Source organism: Galeopterus variegatus, unplaced genomic scaffold (assembly GCF_000696425.1).
Source record: "Galeopterus variegatus unplaced genomic scaffold, G_variegatus-3.0.2 Scaffold1498, whole genome shotgun sequence".
Classification (NCBI taxonomy): domain Eukaryota; kingdom Metazoa; phylum Chordata; class Mammalia; order Dermoptera; family Cynocephalidae; genus Galeopterus; species Galeopterus variegatus.
The window spans coordinates 126,940-144,601 of record NW_007727609.1 but is presented as its reverse complement, the minus strand read 5'-3'; the positions used below and the strand labels follow the sequence as shown (position 1 = coordinate 144,601).

The following is a 17,662-nucleotide window of genomic DNA, read 5'->3' as shown; positions in this document are numbered from 1 at the left end:
AAATAACAGTTTATGCCACAGAAAAAATGTCCAATTAGGCTGAAGTGGTAGAAAAACCAGATCCTAGGAAGGCCTTTTAAGATGCTGCAGACCCTGCAGAAGTGGGTGGTGGTGCCACTGCCCTGTCTACAGCTCACAGATGTGGGTCCTGCCAAGATTGGGCAGACAACGGAAAAGCCATAGGGGCCCCCTGAACTGTGACCCCAGAAGCCTGTCCCTGTTGTGGCTCTGTCCTCCCTTCCCTCGTTCGTTTTACCTCCCAGAAAGCTTTTCCTGCACAACTCCCTTCTGTCTTATGCTGCCTTCTGGAGAACAGTGGAGTTAAAGGGACACAGCCAGGGACATTCCCTGATAAGTTCACTTTTTCATCCTCTCTATTGGAACCAGTGAGGGAAATGATGGTATTTCTGGTTAATTTGATTGGCCAGCCCCCTCTCTCTCACTTCTTCCTCTCTCTCTCTCTCTCTCTCTCTCTCTCTCCACCCCCTCCCTTTATCTCCCTCCCTCCCTCTCCCTCTCTCCACCCCTCCCTCTTCTCCCTCCCCCCTTCTCTCTCTTTTTCATTTGGCAAATAGTCTTTCCCCCACGTTCCTAATGGTCCTTGAAACATAAAGATAATGTGTTGAGAACAGTGCTCTGATAGCTGGTGTCCCTTTAACGTGGCTCGCTTGCCCTGGCCTCCTTATTTGCTCCCTTGAGTCATCCAAGATCCCCACAGATGCCACCAGCCCAGCTCTGGAAACCATGTTTAGCTGTCTTTCCTGCACTAGAGCCAAGGGGTGGCAGGGCTCAGAGAGAGGGACCTGTGTCTATGTATTTGTGAAGGCCCATCCAGAGAGCAGGTTCCAGAGAGCAGGTTCCAGATTTTCTTTTTTACTTGTTTCATGTAGTTAGTTCACATTTGGGGAGATCAGCCTTTCCAACTGCCTGTATGGTCGTCATCCAAAGTGGCATGAGAAATGAGACCAGGGCAAGGAGATGGCCACCGTGGCCAGTGTGGATGAGAGCCACAGCAGCAGGTGCTCAGGTGCTGTGAGCAAGGGCCTGTGGCCTCCCTGAGCCCTTCTGTGGCCCTTCCTCAATGGCAGCTTCAGTGGCCGGTTCTGAAACAGTTCACAGGGAGTGAGCGATGGGTGAGACCAAACACAGGGTGCTGGAGGCCCCAGGAGGAGCCGCCCTCCCCTGTTTCCTGGAAAACAAGCACGGGGGTGTGGGGAGATCCCCATCCCTGGGTCCAAGTGTGAATCGTCCGTCCCTTCCTCTGCTGCAGATGAGTGAGAGCGAGACTCTCATCAGTATGGTGAACCGCATGGTGGAAAACTCCTCCCCCAGGGCCCAACTCTTCATGCAAGTAAGACCTCTGCCTGGCAGCATGGACCCTGTCCACGTCATTTCCGCTGCTTGTGCATGGTCCAGTCGCCCCATCTGCGATGAGGCTCACCCCGCCCAACCTGCTCATCCGCCAGGCCTCATCTCCCCTGGAGACAGGCTCAGCCTGATCTTCCTCTCTTAATTCCACTGTGTCACCTCCATTCTTCACCTTCATGGGTAAACACAAGGCCCATTTCCCAAACCATCAAAATAGCCAGCACGAACATCTCATGCCATGCTGGGGATTGCAAATCTGCTTTTTAATGTCCAAGATTTCCGTTTCATATTTGTTGTCTTCTTGACAGACATCACTGGGGTTAAGGGCATGAGGGGCATAACATGGAGCCATCCAATGCCAAAGGTGTATAGAATGTGCTGTGGTCACCAGATGTGTCATTAAGGCTAGGTGGCATTTGCTACACCTGGAGACATTTCTAAATTCATGCTGATCCTGGTTTAGGCACAAGGCCTGTGACTGGTGTTCAATCTACTAGGGCAGTAGTTCTCAAATGTTTCTAACACTCGTTGCCACCAGTCTCCTATGTCCTGTCCCCGCAGATAACCGAGGCATTTGCTGACGTTTTCCTGGTTATTGCCAGTAAGCGATGGGGAGCTACATGCCCCTGCAGGCCCACTCTGCCGCAGATCCTGGAGCTTAGGGGAGAGGAAATACAGAGCCTGAGGGGAGCAAAGTTCTACTCTCCCCAGCATCAGCCTAGGAAAATTGGGACAGAGTCCCCAGCCAGGGACAGAGAATTAGCTCAGGTCCCTGGAACAGGAGCTACCAGAGGCGATGGATGGACTGCAGTCTCTGGAAGGAACGGAGCAGGGCTGTGACATCAACTTTCCTGCCCCTCACGCCCTCATCCCACCCCTGCTGCGGTAACCAACCTCATGTTCCTGCAGGTCCCTCCAAGCCCAGAAGTGTTCCGGGACAGCCTCCACACGTACAAGTTAAATGAGCAAGACACAGATGTAAGAGCAGCTCCCCCTGCACCCCTGTCCCCTCCAGCCCCCTCCTGCTGTTATCATTGTCCTCTCTCCTCTCCGGAGCTCTCTCTCCATCCATCTGTCTCTCCTGGTGGCCCTTCAAACATTTGGTTCCTGTCCTCATCACAAAGATGCCATTTGCCTGCCTCCTCCTCATCCCCCTTCTCTTTTGGGGCTTACACGTCCTCCCCCTTACCGCACACGCTGGCTAAGTGTGTTTCTCACTGAGCAATAGCCCGCTCGTCTACAGCGGTGGGATCTGCTTAGAACAGGAGTGCAGATTTTGTTGGGAAATAAACCAGTCAGTCTAGTCTCTGCCAGCATGGCATTAGTTCCTACAGGTAACTAGAAAGAAGAATGTGGCCCTGCCCCTGCCCTCAGGGATCTTCAGGGTAGTGGGAGCTGCCAGGTGGTAATGGGTGATAACATATGACTCACATACCGAATGGGAGCGGGAATAGGTTCTGTAGAAGTGCAGAGAAGTGAGGCCAGGTAGGCCGGTGGGTCAGGGACAAAACAGGTAGCATGTGAGCTGGGCCTGGAAGGCTCAGAGGCCAAGATGTAGCTCAGCAGAAAGGAACAAAGAAGGTATGTGGGGATGTTGTGAATGAAGGTGTGTACATGGGAAGCCCAAGTCTTTCCAAAAGAAAAGTTTGGCCTAAACTGCCTCCTCCCCATCACCATGGGCTCTGCTCAGGTAGTGGGCCTGCCCAGCAGGCCTGGGAGAGGCTCCATCCAGACAAGGACCAGCACAGGGTCAGCCATCCTGAGACCTTGGAGGCAGGAGGAGAGAACAGGCTCTCAGGATGAGAGAAGAGTAAGGGTCCCATGGGACTGAGGGACCAGTTCACATTGTTCACTGCTTTTTCTAAGACTGCATGTTCTGACACCCCGCCTGCCCCTGTGGTCCAGCCTAGGTGGTGAGGCCATAGTACCTCCTCAGCTCTTTGTGAATGCAGCCCTCGGGGGATGGGGTGCAGGAACTCAGCACTTGGTTCTCAGCCCTCTCAACATGATCCCTTGCTCAGAGAACAAACACATCTCCCTTCCAAGGTGGAGACCCGACTTCCTGGTCCTGGGAGCCTCCAAGGTCAAGGTGAAGGCCCAGGGTTCCTCAGCAGGAAAAGGAGGCGGTATCCAGAGGCCAGGCCCTGCTAACCCAACTCGTAGGTCCCCATCAAACCATGTCTTTACCCCTTCTTTCTCCCTCCCCCATCTCCTCTCTGGGACCCCAGAAGCTGCTGGGCAAACTGTGTGAGCAGAACAAGGTGGTGAGGGAGCAGGACCGGCTGGTGCAGCAGCTCCGAGCTGAGAAGGTGAGACCCTGGGGGTGGCCTTCAGTTGAGGCAGATGGACTAGGATTGCTTGGAGTGGGTTGTGAGTTGTCATCTCCATCCTGACTAAGCTGACAAAACTTTGTCCTTCCTTAAACTTCTGTCCTGCCCTTGGTCAGAACTGCTGAAAGTCTCCCAGGGACCTTAGTCAGTGTGAGGACAACCTTTGCTAAATTGCCTGGTTGAACCACTCAGGGCACAGGCCTCTGCTGTTAAAAACCCCCAAGAGGAGCTGTCCACGGCTGCTCTCAGCCATTCTCCTGCCTTTGTTCAGGAGAGCCTGGAAAGTGCCTTGATGGGGACCCACCAGGAGCTGGAGATGTTTGGAAGCCAGCCTGCCTACCCAGAGAAGCTGCTGCACAAGAAGGAATCGCTGCAGAACCAGCTCATCAATATCCGGGTGGAGCTGTCGCAGGCAACCACGGTAACCCAGGAAGCGGGGTCTGTGTGCCCATCACCGGGTTAGCACTGGACAGGAGCACCACCACCGCCCAGGCTGTGCTGTCCTAGTCTAGGTTTTCCTCTGAGGGCAAGAGCAGGTGCTTCCACCTGGGAGAGGCATAGCGAAGACCTTGAAGCTGCCTCGCATGTAGGCAGCAGGTGCACCAGGGTGCTTATTCCAGAGTCTCCACTGAGGAAATGAGCTTGTTTCCCACAGACTGTACCTGTACCGGCACTTATCTGGGACATCAGGAAGTAGAGGGTGATTTATTTCCCTGGCTGCTCTAACACCTTGCTGCCCACTCTGTCTTCTGCTTGGAGAAGCAAGGCACCGGCAGAAATGCCGCTGCCCTGGTCATTTCTCAGTGGGCACAGAGCCCATCCTCCCACATTGACTGCTGGGATAATGGCTCTCAGAAGAAGCAGCAAAAGCCCCAGGAAAATGTGGCCCCAAAAGAAGGACGGTCCCCAACCTCCAGAAGCCAAGCATCCTCCTTCGGGCTCTTTTCTCTTTGCCCTCCACATTTTATCCCCCAATCTGGGGAGAACAGGGTGGTATGAAAGTGATATTGTCCTGTTTCAGCCTGCCCACGTACCTGTAGAGGGTTCCGTTTTCTCTTTATATCAGTTTGCAGTGCGATGGGCTGTTGCGCCTCTTGTAAGGCCAGTGTTTGGCTGTCCTCAGAATGTCTCAGCCTTGTGCCCCTCTCCTGTCCCTCTGTGCCCTCCTGCCCAGACCTCCGGGCCTCAGGTACTCTGGCTCTCGGCCTTGTTGCAGGATAAGGAGGAATGCTTTGCTCATGGCAGCTTTCTCAGTAAACCCCTGTCCCTTCGCAGGCCCTGACGAATAGCACTATGGAGTATGAGAACCTCGAGTCTGAGGTCTCTGCCCTGCACGATGACCTCTGGGAGCAGCTCAATTTGGACGTCCAGGTGAAGAAAGGCCCCTGAGCACGGGGGGTTGGAATGTGCTCTGTGCCTTCCCTTGTACTTTTGGGCAGAAGAGACAAAGTGACTTCTTTTCTTGCTTTAGCGATCTCAGAGATTTCAGTCCAGGAATTGGTCCTGAGACAAAAGCAAAGGTTCAGACCACTTAGAATCCGAGTTTCAGGATGAAGATACTGTGGAATTCCTCTTTCATTTTGTCAACTCCCAGGGGAAGGAGTTATGGCTGAGGCATGGGAGACTTAGGTTAGACATAAGGTGTTTTATGACTGAAAGGATATAAAAAACAGACATGTAAGTATAAATATCTCGTGACGTCAGAAGAGTAGGCAGCACAGGAGCAATCTATGCAGGAATTTTTAGGTAAGAAAGAGGCTTTCCTTTCTGGGATGGGTTGATGTCTGCTTAGAGGATGGACATAGCAATCTCGGGGGGGTTGATCTTTTCTTTGCTGTCTTTTCTCCACCCGGGCCCTGCCTCCTCTCTGGTTTTGCAAGCCCTGTCTCTCTGATGCACTTAACACCCTGGTTTCCCCCATTTTCTCCCTGTTGCCCTCCTGGTAACAAAACTCACCACCCCTCCCTTGCAGCTGGTTAGGGTGAAGTGAAAACCTTCCTGGTCCCGAGGACCAAGATCCCACCACATCTCATGGTCGAGCCTCACTATAAACACAAATGTTTTAGGAAGTAGGACAGGGTCATGGTCACGCTGCTTGCTGGACAGCTGGTCTTGGGCGTGAGTCTCCTCATCTCTGAAGTGGGGACAGCTGCTGCCCTTCCCTCTCAGAGTCGCTGTCAGTTGAGATGAGGAAGTACAGGCAAAGCGCTTAGCCCAGTGCCGGGGACTGAGGGATGCCAAATGAACGGTGGTTATTATCTTTTGAAGAGCGTAAACTGTCATTGAATATAATTTATGACTAGGTATATGTTAGGTGTGAGTATTCTGAAAAGGCTGTTTGGATGTGAAGAAAAACCAGAAACTGGAAGCTCTCAGGAGGCCCATGGGAAGAAAACAGGCTACCGTAAAGTGTCCGCTTATGGCATTTGCTCTAAGACCCCCTGATCTGCCTGGAGGAGCTCAGAAGGGGGTCGTCACTCAGGTCCTGAGGCTCTGGCAATTCTGAGATGTGTTTTATAGAAGCCGAGGAGGCAGAGGCTGCCATGAGAAAGATGACCTTGCTGGGGAGGGGCGTGTGTGTGTGTGTGTGTGTGTGTGTGTGTGTGTGTGTGTGTGTGTGTGTCTGCATGTGTGTATGTGTGCGCGTGCGTGTGCACATGTGTGTGTGCGCGCGTGCGTGTGCGTATGTGTGCATGCACGTGCGTGTGCGTGCGCATGCGTGTGTGTGCGTGCGTGTGCGTATGTGTGCATGCACGTGCGTGTGCGTGCGCATGCGTGTGTGTGCGTGCGCGTGCGTGTGTATGTGTGTGCGCGCGTGTGTGCACGTGTGTGCGTATGTGTGTGCGTGCGTGTGCGTGCATGTGTGCGTGTGTATGTGTGTGTGCGCGCGTGCGTGTGTGCATACGCGTGTGCGTGCATGTGCGTGTGTGCACGTGTGTGTGCATGTGTGTTGTGCGTATGTGTGTGCGTGTGTATGTGTGTGCGCGCGTGTGTGTGCACGTGTGTGCGTATGTGTGTGCGTGCGTGTGCGTGCATGTGTGCGTGTGTGTGTGTGTGCGCGCGTGCGTGTGTGCGTGTGTGCATACGCGTGTGCGTGCATGTGCGTGTGTGCACGTGTGTGTGCATGTGTGTGCGTGCGTGTGTGCATACGCGTGTGCGTGCATGTGCGTGTGTGCACGTGTGTGTGCGTGCGTGTTTGTGCGCACGTGTGTGCGTGTGTGTGCGCGTGTATGTGCGCGCGTGCGTGTGTGTGTGCATACGTGCGTGCATGTGCGTGTGTGTGTGTCTACACGCACACACGCACGTGCACGCGGCTCCTGCCTCCTGCTGGTCCATAGGGCCCAGAGCATCCGGGCTGGGGGCAGGCTGGGATTTTCCTTGCTCGTCGCTGTTTCCTCTGACTGGTTCTGTGGCTGTTCCAGAATGAGGTGCTCAACCGGCAGATCCAGAAGGAGATCTGGAGGATCCAGGACGTGATGGAGGGGCTGAGGAAGAACAACCCCTCCCGGGGCACGGACACCGCCAAGCACAGAGGTGGCCGCCTCCTCCGCCAGCCTCCTGGGCTTCTTGCCTCACCAGAAACACTCTAGTGTTTCTGGCCTCCATCCCATGCCTGCCCACTCACACTGTGCCCCGAGCCAGTCAGGGCCTTCTCAGGGCTCCAGAAGCTTCCCCTGGGCCCTGGGTTGGGAGGCAGACCTGCCTTATCCCCCACAGAATAGACCAGGTAGACCACTCAGAGCCACTGTTGACCCTGATACTCTAGATTCCTCCCCAGCCCCCAAGCATGTGGGCGCACTGGTGATCTGTGACCCCTCCCTTAGTGTCTTCCTTGAGCCCTGGGACCTCAGGCTGGCTTTTTTTGACTCAGAAAAGAAGCAACAGTGTTGCTCAGAGGCACCAGTGTCATTTCTGTCTACCATCTTCGCTGCCCAGCACCCCTCTCAACAGCTAGCCTGTGACCCCAGCACCTGTAATGCATCCTTTCGGCAGGCCCAGGTGCCCTGAGACATCCACACCCCTGGGTCTGGCTCCTCCCCGGTGGGTCTGGCTCCTTTACCCTCAGTGCCTGTCTGCACACCAGGCCATTCCCCTCCTCCAGCCCTCATCTCTCTCCCCTTCTGTTTCCCCCAAGGAGGACTTGGCCCCTCCACCACCTATAGCTCCAACAGCCCAGCCAGCCCTCTCAGCTCCGCCAGCCTCACCAGCCCCCTGAGCCCCTTTTCGCTGGTGTCGGGCTCTCAGGGGTCCCCCACCAAGCCTGGGTCCAACGAGGTAAGTGGAGAAATGGAGCAGAAGGTAGGTGGGGAGGGAGGGCCAGATCCTCGTTTGCCTGAGCCACACAAGTTCTGTGCCCATCTCGGGAGTCATTGTTGCACCCAGTCTTGTGACCGTCCCTCCAGATTTCCCCTCTACCTGTTCTCATTTCCATCTGTCATCTTTAACTCCCTTTCAGGGAGGTCTCTTCCCGAGCACCAGGACGGTTAGCAAAGATACCATATCCTTAACAGGAATTTAAATCCAGGATTATTCCAGAGGGTGAGAAGGTTGAGGGTCGGTGTGGGGAGCAGTTTCCTAGTCAGCCCATCACGGGTGTTTATCGGGGCTCGACTGTGGGCAAGGGGTCGTGCAAGGCACTCTGGGAAAGATTCTCTGCGTGCCCCATGGTCTTTCGCTCGGGAAGCCCAGCACCCAATGGAGACCAAGACCAAGTCATAGTACGCCACCGGCCTAGGGCACGCCACAGTGTGTGTGTCTGTACTGAGCCACGCGGTTCAGGCAGTAAATGCTCTGATGTTCCAAAGGCGCGTGGAGCTCAGACTGGGCCATTGAGCATTTGGGTGGGTAGCAGGATGAGGGGAAGGCATTCTGGAGAGACGGTGGCAGCAAAGGTACGAGGTGGGAATGCGCCTGGCATGATGGTGAGGCAAGGAGAGAACTGTGGAGAAAAACTGGGGAGTAGTAGGGGGTGGTGGACAGTGGGGGTTCATTTGAGCAGGGCCTTGAAGGCCAGGCAGGGAGATGGCTGTGGAGTTGGACAGGGTGGGTGTCTGGGGTTCCCAGGGCCCGGCCCGGTTTCCAGCGCTGTTGTTGTCTGCCTCCTGCTAACGCTCTTTTCTCCCCCTCTCACAGTGCCTGCTCTTTTTCCTCCTAATGCTCTGGCTTCTCTCTGTCTCAGGAGCCTGGCCCGCCTCGGCCTCCCCTCCCCAAAGCCTACGTCCCCCTGGAGTCTCCTCCAACCGTCCCTCCACTCCCTAGCGAGAGCCGCTTCTGGCCATACCCCAACTCCCCTTCCTGGCACCGCAGTGGCGAGACAGCCAGGGGTCAGGTACCCAGCACCCTTGGGTCCTGGAGGGTGGGGGCGGGGGAGAATGGGCAAAGGGCCAGGTGAAGGGCCAGGTGAGGGGCAAGGTCGTTTTTCCCATCAATTCTCCCTAAGCTCAGTTGCCACCAGTCCCTGCCCCGTTGGACCGTGGGATATGGAAAGGGGTGGTTGAGACAGTCCACAGGCCAGCTGTCCCCTCTATGCTTTCTGTGGACAACGGGGAAATGAGTAGCTGCCCTACCCCACTGCCACACTCATGGGCAGCAGTCATGTGGGTGCTGGTGTCATGCCGCACTCCCTACCAACAGCACCAGCCCATGGAAATTGAGTCACACCCCTTCCGCCAGTGCCATTCCCGTCCCTTCCTGTCTCTTGGCCGCCTCAGGCCCCAGTCCTCCCATGCTCTCTCTCTGCCTCTGCTTTGTCTTGTGTCCTCTGGGTCTCATGAGCCCCTGAAGTGTAAGGATACAGGCCCTTTTCTCCTCTGTTCTGGCTCCTTCTCTCACCTGGATCCCTAGCCAAGATCCAGGAGACTGGCAGTTAGGCTTGGAAGAAGGTGTGTTGTGGGTAGAAAGGGCCTAAAATTGGAAAACCCATATACTTAGCAGCTCAGCTATGTGTAATTTGCAAAACCCTTGAGGGTTCGCCCGGTGAGGTGGACAGAGAAGATAACAGTACCTGTGTTTGACAGGTGGAGAAAGGGGATAGGACTGGCTCTCTAGCTGGGCTAGAGCCAAAGTTTCTGGCCTCTCGCCTGGTCTTCTGTTTGTGTTCTCCTCACTGAGACTTAGATTCTTCAACTATACAATGGGTGGAGGTGGCTCAGATGACGTCTGAGATCCCTTCTAACTCATGATTCTGTGACCCCACATTAAATGCCCTTTTCATTCCCCCAGAATCCTGGTACCAAGGCCCACCTGGTTCTGTTTGCACAGGTCTTAGGTGGGATCCTGGCAGAATCCTCAGATACCCTTGGCCTTTAATCCCCTTCCCCCGCCATTCCTTGACTCTGGCTCACGGCAAGTCTGTGCTTCTTAGTGCTTGCTGAGACAGCTGGTCGGGTGGAGGGGCCTCTCGCATTCCCCAGGGTGACCCAGCATTGACTAGCCTTAAGTGTATGGGTGGGGGGCTCCATTGCATCCCTGCCCACTGCCCAGCTGGCACACAGAGAATTTCCTTGCTCCCTGTGTGTCTTCAAAGGTTTGAGCTTCAACCATTGCAAAACAAAAAACATCACTGGGGACCAAATCCCCAGCAGCCACTCGGGCATCAACCGTATTCTCATCCTTTCTCCCCAGCCCAAGGCAAGCTATGAGCAAAGCAAGAAAGACCCCCACCAGACCTCACCCCCGGACACCGCCAGAGACATCAGCCTTGTGCCCACCAGGCAGGAGGTGGAGGCAGAGAAGCAGGCAGCTCTCAACAAAGGTACTGCTGTTCCATCCTCCCCTGTAGGAAAGGTGGAGGTCAGAGAGGAGCCCTGCACGTTCATTCATACCCAGAGAGAGTGCTCATTCACCCAGAGCCTTTAATCTCAGTGGCGAGTGGGACTGAGCCTCTGAGAAGCTGGCTCCCTGCCTTCCCGCTCTCCATGAGGCCCACTGGCTTCCCTGTCTCCCTGCAGTTGGCATTGTGCCCCCTCGGACAAAGTCGCCCACTGATGAAGAGGTGGCCCCGTCAGTGGTGGTGAGGAGGAGTGCCAGCGGGCTCACCAATGGACTCTCCTCCCGCGTGAGTACCTACCCACAGGCTCCGAGAGCTCCTGCAGGCCTGAGATGGGCTGCGAGCCCAGGGCCCGTGTGTGTGCACCCACCTGTCACTACTGTTCAGGCAACTCAGGGCTGGGGTGGAAGGAAGAACAGGTAGGAGGAGGGGCAGCAGCCCCACTGGAGGAGGAGCTCTCCTTCAGGGGGACACGTCAAGGGACAAGGAAGAAAGGAACATTTAACAAAATTATCATAACATGCCATGGATGACATACAAAGGAAGGAAAGCAGCAAAAATCAGTGGTCAGTATCACACGTGCTGACCGAAGGCAGTGTATTAGTTTTTTAGGGTTGCTAGGAGTTAAAAAAAAAAAAAAAAAAAAAAAAAAAAAACCCCAAAAACTGGGGGCTTAAAAAAAAAAAAATTTTTTTTTTGGTCAGTATCACACGTGCTGACCGAAGGCAGTGTATTAGTTTTTTAGGGTTGCTAGGAGTTAAAAAAAAAAAAAAAAAAAAAAAGCAAAAAACCCCACAAACTGGGGGCTTAAAACAACAAAAATTTTTTTTTCACATTTATGGGGACCAGAGGTCCAAAATCAAGGTGTCAGCAGTGTTGATTCCTTTAGAAACGCTGAGGGAGAATTTATTCCATGCCCTTCTCCTAGTTTATAGTGGTTCCTGGTAATTCTTTGCATTCCTTGGCTTTAGATGCCTCAATCCAATCTCTGCCTCCACCTTCACGTCATCTTCTTTGTGGGTCTTCTCCTATCTCTTATAAGGACACCCATCATTGGATTGAGGGCCTGCCCTAATCCAAGATAATCTCATCTTGAGATTCTTAATTACATCTGCAGAGACTTATTTCCAAGTAAGGTTATAGTCACAGGTATCAGGGATTAGGACTTGGACATATCTTTTAGAGACTACTACTCAACAACTGCAGTCCATCCTCTGGCCCCCAAATTTCATGGCCATTCCACTTGCAAAATGCATTCACCCCATCCCAGCATCCCCAAACGTCTCAACCCATGACAGCATCAATTCCAAGTCTAAAATCTCATCTAAATATCATCAGCTCAGGAGTCCCAAATCTCATCTAAATCATCTCCATCAGGTATGTGTGAGACCCTAGGTAGGATCTGTCCTGGGACAAAATTCCTCTCCACCTGTAAAACCAGAAAATAATCTGCTTTCAAAATACAATGGTAGAACAGGCATAATATAATCATTGCTGTCCCAAAAAAGAGAAATTGAAGGAATAAAGGGTCACACCAGTCCCAAGCAAGTTTGGAATCCAGCAGGGCAAATTCCATTAGGTTTCAAGGCCTAAGAATAATCCTCTGTGGCTGACTCCCCTGCTCTTTGGGTCTGCAGGGTCTCCATCGGCCCTGCCTCTACGCTGGCCTCTGTGGCCTCTGCCTCGGCATCCATGGTTTTGCTCTCAGAATCACTCTTCTTTTTTCTTGAAGGGTAACACAATTTGCAGCCAAGTAGCTCTATCATCCTATTTCCTGCCTGTAGAATCCCAGAAGTCTGACAGTTTTTTTCCCCCCATTTCATTTCCCTACTCTGTCCTTTTCGGTACAAGATGGAAATGTTTTGGATGATATAACATTCTCAAAAACCTGTTGGTCCCCTGTGTATCTCAAGAGGATCTAAGCTACTAGAGGATTCTCTGCAGATTTTTCCTGGATAGCCCCATCTCTGTTTCTGGCTTCTTTTGAGATGGTTGATTGGATCCATGAGTCACAAACCTAATCTCTTTAACAAAATGTTGTCCAGCCACATCCTTGACCCCTCTCTCCAGGACACACTTTTCCAATAGTGAATTTCCTAATTTAAGCATTCTTTGTGGACTGGGTAGGCTGAGAGCCCCCCAAATAATAAGATGCTGGTTTCTTTTGGCTTAACAGTTCCTTCCTCAATTTATCTCTTTCCTTTTTTATTTTTTTATTTTTTTTTTTTTTTTTTAATTGTTATTTTTTTTAAAAGATGACCAGGAAGGGGATCTTAACCCTTGACTTCGTGTTGTCAGCACCACGCTCACCCAGTGAGCTAACCAGCCATCCCTATATGGGATCCAAACCTGTGGCCTTAGTGTTATCAGCATCACACTCTCCCGAGTGAGCCACAGGCCGGCCCAATTTATCTCTTTCCTCTCTCATTTTACTATAAGTGCAAGAAGAAACCAGGCGCCACCTTCAACACTGCTCAGAAGTCTCCTCAGCCAAATATTCAAGTTTATAACTTACAAGTTCTGCCTTTCACTCAACAATAAAACATAATTCAGCCGAATTTCTCCCACTTTATAACAAAGATGGTCTTTCCTCCACTTTTCAATAACATGTTCCTCATCTCCTTCTGAGACCTCACCAGAAATATCTGTAACATTTATATCTCTACCAACATTCTGTTTATAATAATACATAGATCTCTAAGACAATAGAAACATTTTCTTCTATGCTCTTTACTTCCTCTGAGCTCTTACCAGAATAATCCTTAAAGTCCATATTTCTTTTTTTATTTTTTATTTTTTTTCCTTTTTTGTCTTTTTTCGTGACCGGCAACGGGATCGCAACCCTCGGTGTCGCGCCTGCACCGCGCTCAACCAGTGAGCGGACCGGTCTGTATATGGGATCCGAACCCTCGGTGGGAGCTCCACCGCACTCCCAAGTGCCACACTCTACCGAGTGTGCCACCAGGCTGGCCCAAAGTACCCATATTTCTATCATTCATCTCATCAAAGAAATCTAGGCTTTTTCTATCATGTACCTCAAAATTCTTCCAGCCTCTACCCCTTGCCCAATTCCAAATTCTCCAGCACATTTGTAGGTATTTGTTATAATAACACCCACTTCCTGGTAATAAAATCTGTATTAGTTTGCTGTGACTGCTGTAACAAATTACCACCTACTGGGTGGCTTAAAAGAACAGAAATTTAGGGCCGGCCCGGTGGCGCACTGGAGAGTGCGCCACTTGGGAGCACGGCGGCGCTCCCGCTGAGGGTTCAGATCCCATGTGGAGACCGGTTCCCGCTCACTGGCTGGGCGTGGTGCGGGCGCAGCACTGAGGGTTGCGATCCCATTGCCGGTCCCCGGTACGGGCGCGACACCGAGGGTTGCGATCCCGTTACCGGTCAGTAAAAAAGACAAAAAGAAAAAATAAATAAAAAAGAACAGAAATTTATTATCTCATGGATGTGGAGGCCAGAAGTCCAAAATAAGGTGTTGGCATGGCCAGTTCCTCCTGGAGGTTCTGGGGGAGAATCTGTTCCCTACCTCTCTCCTGGCTTTTGGTTATTGTTGGCAATACTTGGCGTTCTTTTCTGTGTAGACAAATCACTCCAATCTCTGCCTCCATCTTTTACTTTACTTTCTGTTCTGTGTGTCATCTTTTCTGTCTCTTACAAGGACACCCATTATTAGATTCAGGGCCCACTCTAATTCAGGATGATCTCGTATTTTCAAAAAAGGTTATGTTCACAGGTACCAGGGTTTAAGACTTGGAAATATGTTTGGGGGTCCTATTCAACCCACTGTTCAACCCACTACAGGAAGGCTTCCCATAGAAGGGAACTCTTAAAGGCATAGGATGGATGAAAAAGCTGGGCAGGAGATGAGGCACTCCTCAGAGCCCTGTTTTCCCACTGCAGCAGGAACGCCCCAAGAGTGCTGTGTTCCCTGGTGAGGGGAAGGTCAAGATGAGTGTGGAGGAACAGATTGACCGCATGCGGCGCCACCAGAGTGGCTCCATGAAAGAGAAGCGGAGGAGCCTGCAGCTCCCAGCTAGCCCGGCCCCCGATGCCAGCACCCGGCCTGCCTACAAAGTGGTAAGGTCTTTCCAGCCACCCATAGGCATGCATCTGGCATCTGCCAACACTGACCACTCCCAGGACATGGCCAGCCTGGGCCAGGGAGGTTTGAGAGGGAGGAGACTAGAAAGAACCCAAGCTGGGCACCTGGGAGGACTGGGGGAGGCTTTTCCTCACCAGGCAGGAGAGTTACTTCAATAAGTGTTTCTTGTTTCATGTTTAAAGAAAAACAACTCAGAAAAAGGAATGACTTGATTACTTTTGTTGAAGTAAACTGTATAAAATTCACTATATGTGTTTCTGGAGCATCTTCTATGTGCTTAGCATTGGGCTGACTATTATGAAGATGATCATAATAGCTCTCCATTGCATGGCACAATATAATTCACAAATCCCTTTCTGTTATTTCATTTAATCTTTCAACAAGGCTGGGCTAGGAATTATGTGTGTGATCTCTATTTTAAAGATAGGAAAGCCAAGTTAAGAGAAATGAAGGGATTCCTGAGCCATACAGCTATTATTTGCAGAGCTGGGAGTAGCCCAAGGCATCTGCTTAATTTTCTTTCCATTACATTTCAGAAACAGAAAAATTTTGACTCATAAATCCTACCCTCACACAATTTACATTCTAGTTTATGGATTGGAACTTTTATAATATGAAACAATTAGAAATCAACACCAGGCATCCTGATTACACGGCCCACAATATATGGCCTAGAATGTGAACACAGGGTGCCTCAGGATAAGGGAACGGCAAGTATTAACGAGAGATATTGATGAGATCTTATCTCTGGGCCCGTACAGGTGGGTGGGCTCTGGGTAAACAGAATGGAATGAAGATAGCTCTGCAGTAGGGGGTCATGGGAGCAGTGGAGTGGTAGCCTGATGAGACATGCTGGGGCGCAGTGGTGTGGTCATGACGTTGCTGTCTCCCAGGTGCGTCGCCACCGCAGTATCCATGAGGTAGACATCTCCAACCTGGAGGCGGCCCTGCGGGCAGAGGAGCCTGGTGGGCAGGCCTATGAGACACCACGGGAGGAAATTGCCCGGCTTCGCAAAATGGAGCTGGAGCCCCAGCACTATGATGTGGACATCAATAAAGAGGTGAGCAGAGCCCAGGACAGGCTGTTGGGGGAGAAGCCCTGGGAGGGGACGTGGGCGGTGACCTCAGTCTCTCCACAGCTGTCCACCCCAGACAAAGTCCTCATCCCCGAGCGGTACATTGACCTGGAGCCCGACACTCCCCTGAGCCCCGAGGAGTTAAAGGAAAAGCAGAAGAAGGTAGAGAGGATCAAGACACTCATTGCCAAATCCAGGTAACAGGTCTGGCTGTGCCTCCACTTCATCAGCGCACCCTGGCCCTGGGGCACCTGGGGCACTAGATGTCGTCAGGGACTCTGAGCCTCCCAGGAGAGAGCACGTTGAGGCAGAGGCTCAAGGCATCCGACGGGGCACTAAAAAGACCGGTGGGCTTGTGCACATCATATCATCAAGACAAAACTAAAGGGCTGCCGTCTGGTGACTTCCTTTGCCCTTCAAGGCTGCCCTAATGTTCACGTGAACCTTTTAATTCATTTGAAAACATTGAGGTAGGGGTCCCGACCTGTGTTTTGCAGGGTCCCACTCACTGCTAGGGACAGCCTTGCTGTGAGCCAAAGACTGCACCTTCGCAGGGCCTTGATCCCCCTGCCAACCACAGTCTGCAGCAACCCCCAGCCAATTGGACCATCCTGTCCCTCCCTCCATGTCTGTGTGTCTGTGCCTCTTCAGTATGCAGAACGTGGTGCCCATCGGCGAGGGGGACTCTGTGGACGTGCCCCAGGACTCAGAGAGCCAGCTGCAGGAGCAGGAGAAGCGGATTGAAATCTCCTGTGCCCTGGCGACCGAGGCCTCCCGCAGGGGCCGCATGCTGTCTGGTGAGAGGGGCTGGGCCTCGCTCTGCCAGGGACACCCGCTGACCAGGTGTAGGGGAGGAAGTACAGCGCTGCGAGGGGGGCAGGGACAGGGAGCTACAAGGCCAAGGACATGTTCCTCATGGTCAGGGTGAGCATTTATTGAGCACCAGATACTGTGCTAGGCTCAGGGGGGCACAGAGGGGCCACAGTTGCTGACATCCAGGAGCTCAGAGCCATGATGATTTTTATCACAGCTTCACAGAGCAACAGCCAGAGGCCGTGCAGGCAGCACAGGGAGCCATTCTGCCTGGGCAGGTCAGGGAAAGGCACAGAGAAAAGGAGGTAACTGAGCTTGATTGGGAGAGAGAAAAGTATTTCCCAGGTGTAGAGAGAGGGCCAGGTAATCCCATTCCTGGTGCATGCAAATAGGAAGAATAAAAGGAGAAGATGGTGCAGGCAACCAAGGAGTTGAGAGTGATACGATCACCACCGTGGCTGCTGACCCAAACCCACTTTTCTGCTAAGAAAACATGAGTATGGGGAGCTAACTTCACGTGGGCACAAAGGCTGGTTAGCAGGCACACGAGGAGACGCTGACAGGGCCGACGTCAACAGGACTAACTTCTGCTCGGCCTGAGATGTCATCCCCGAAGACATGACCATATAAGTGAGTTTTGAAGAATGGAAGAGACCGTGTCTGAACGGGAGGGCTAAAGGCAGAGGAGAGACCGTGGGTAAATCATGGAGCCGGGGGGACTGTCCTCCTCATCGAGACAAAGGAGGTTAGGCCACAGGTACGGCAGCCCAGGCGTGAGTCAGGAAACCAGCAAATAAGAACCGCAGCTGGGAACGTGGTGGAAGGTGGCAGCTCACGTTGGTGATTAACGGGGTGGTCAGATTCTGGCGCTCTGAGGCTCCACTCTCTGCAAAATGCACATCAAAATACCTGCCTCCGGTCCTGAGGGTGTGAGGATTAGAAATAACCTATGCCAAGCACCTAGCACAGTACCTGGCATTTAGCGAGTGCTCAATAAATGCTGGCCTGCCGTAGCAGTAGTGACAGTAGCGGTAGTGTTGGTGATGCTGCTAGTAGTAGCTGTAGTAGTAATAGGTAAAAGTACCTGGCATTTAGCGAGTGCTCAATAAATGCTGGCCTGCCGTAGCATAGTGACAGTAGCGGTAGTGTTGGTGATGCTGCTAGTAGTAGCTGTAGTAGTAATAGGTAA

General features: G+C 52.4%; 1 protein-coding gene across 1 annotated transcript in view; it reads left to right on the top strand.

Annotated features, from left to right (window-relative positions):
- The window catches only part of PLEKHA6 (pleckstrin homology domain containing, family A member 6), a 60,021-nt gene that overhangs the window by 37,691 nt on the left and 4,668 nt on the right, over positions 1-17,662 (top strand). Inside the window, 12 exon segments of the mRNA XM_008577357.1 lie at positions 2,278-2,346; positions 3,597-3,677; positions 3,970-4,119; positions 4,974-5,069; positions 7,121-7,232; positions 7,834-7,973; positions 10,323-10,452; positions 10,649-10,755; positions 14,386-14,559; positions 15,478-15,645; positions 15,724-15,857; positions 16,312-16,457. Of these exon segments, the coding sequence (XP_008575579.1) occupies positions 2,278-2,346; positions 3,597-3,677; positions 3,970-4,119; positions 4,974-5,069; positions 7,121-7,232; positions 7,834-7,973; positions 10,323-10,452; positions 10,649-10,755; positions 14,386-14,559; positions 15,478-15,645; positions 15,724-15,857; positions 16,312-16,457 (1,507 nt within the window).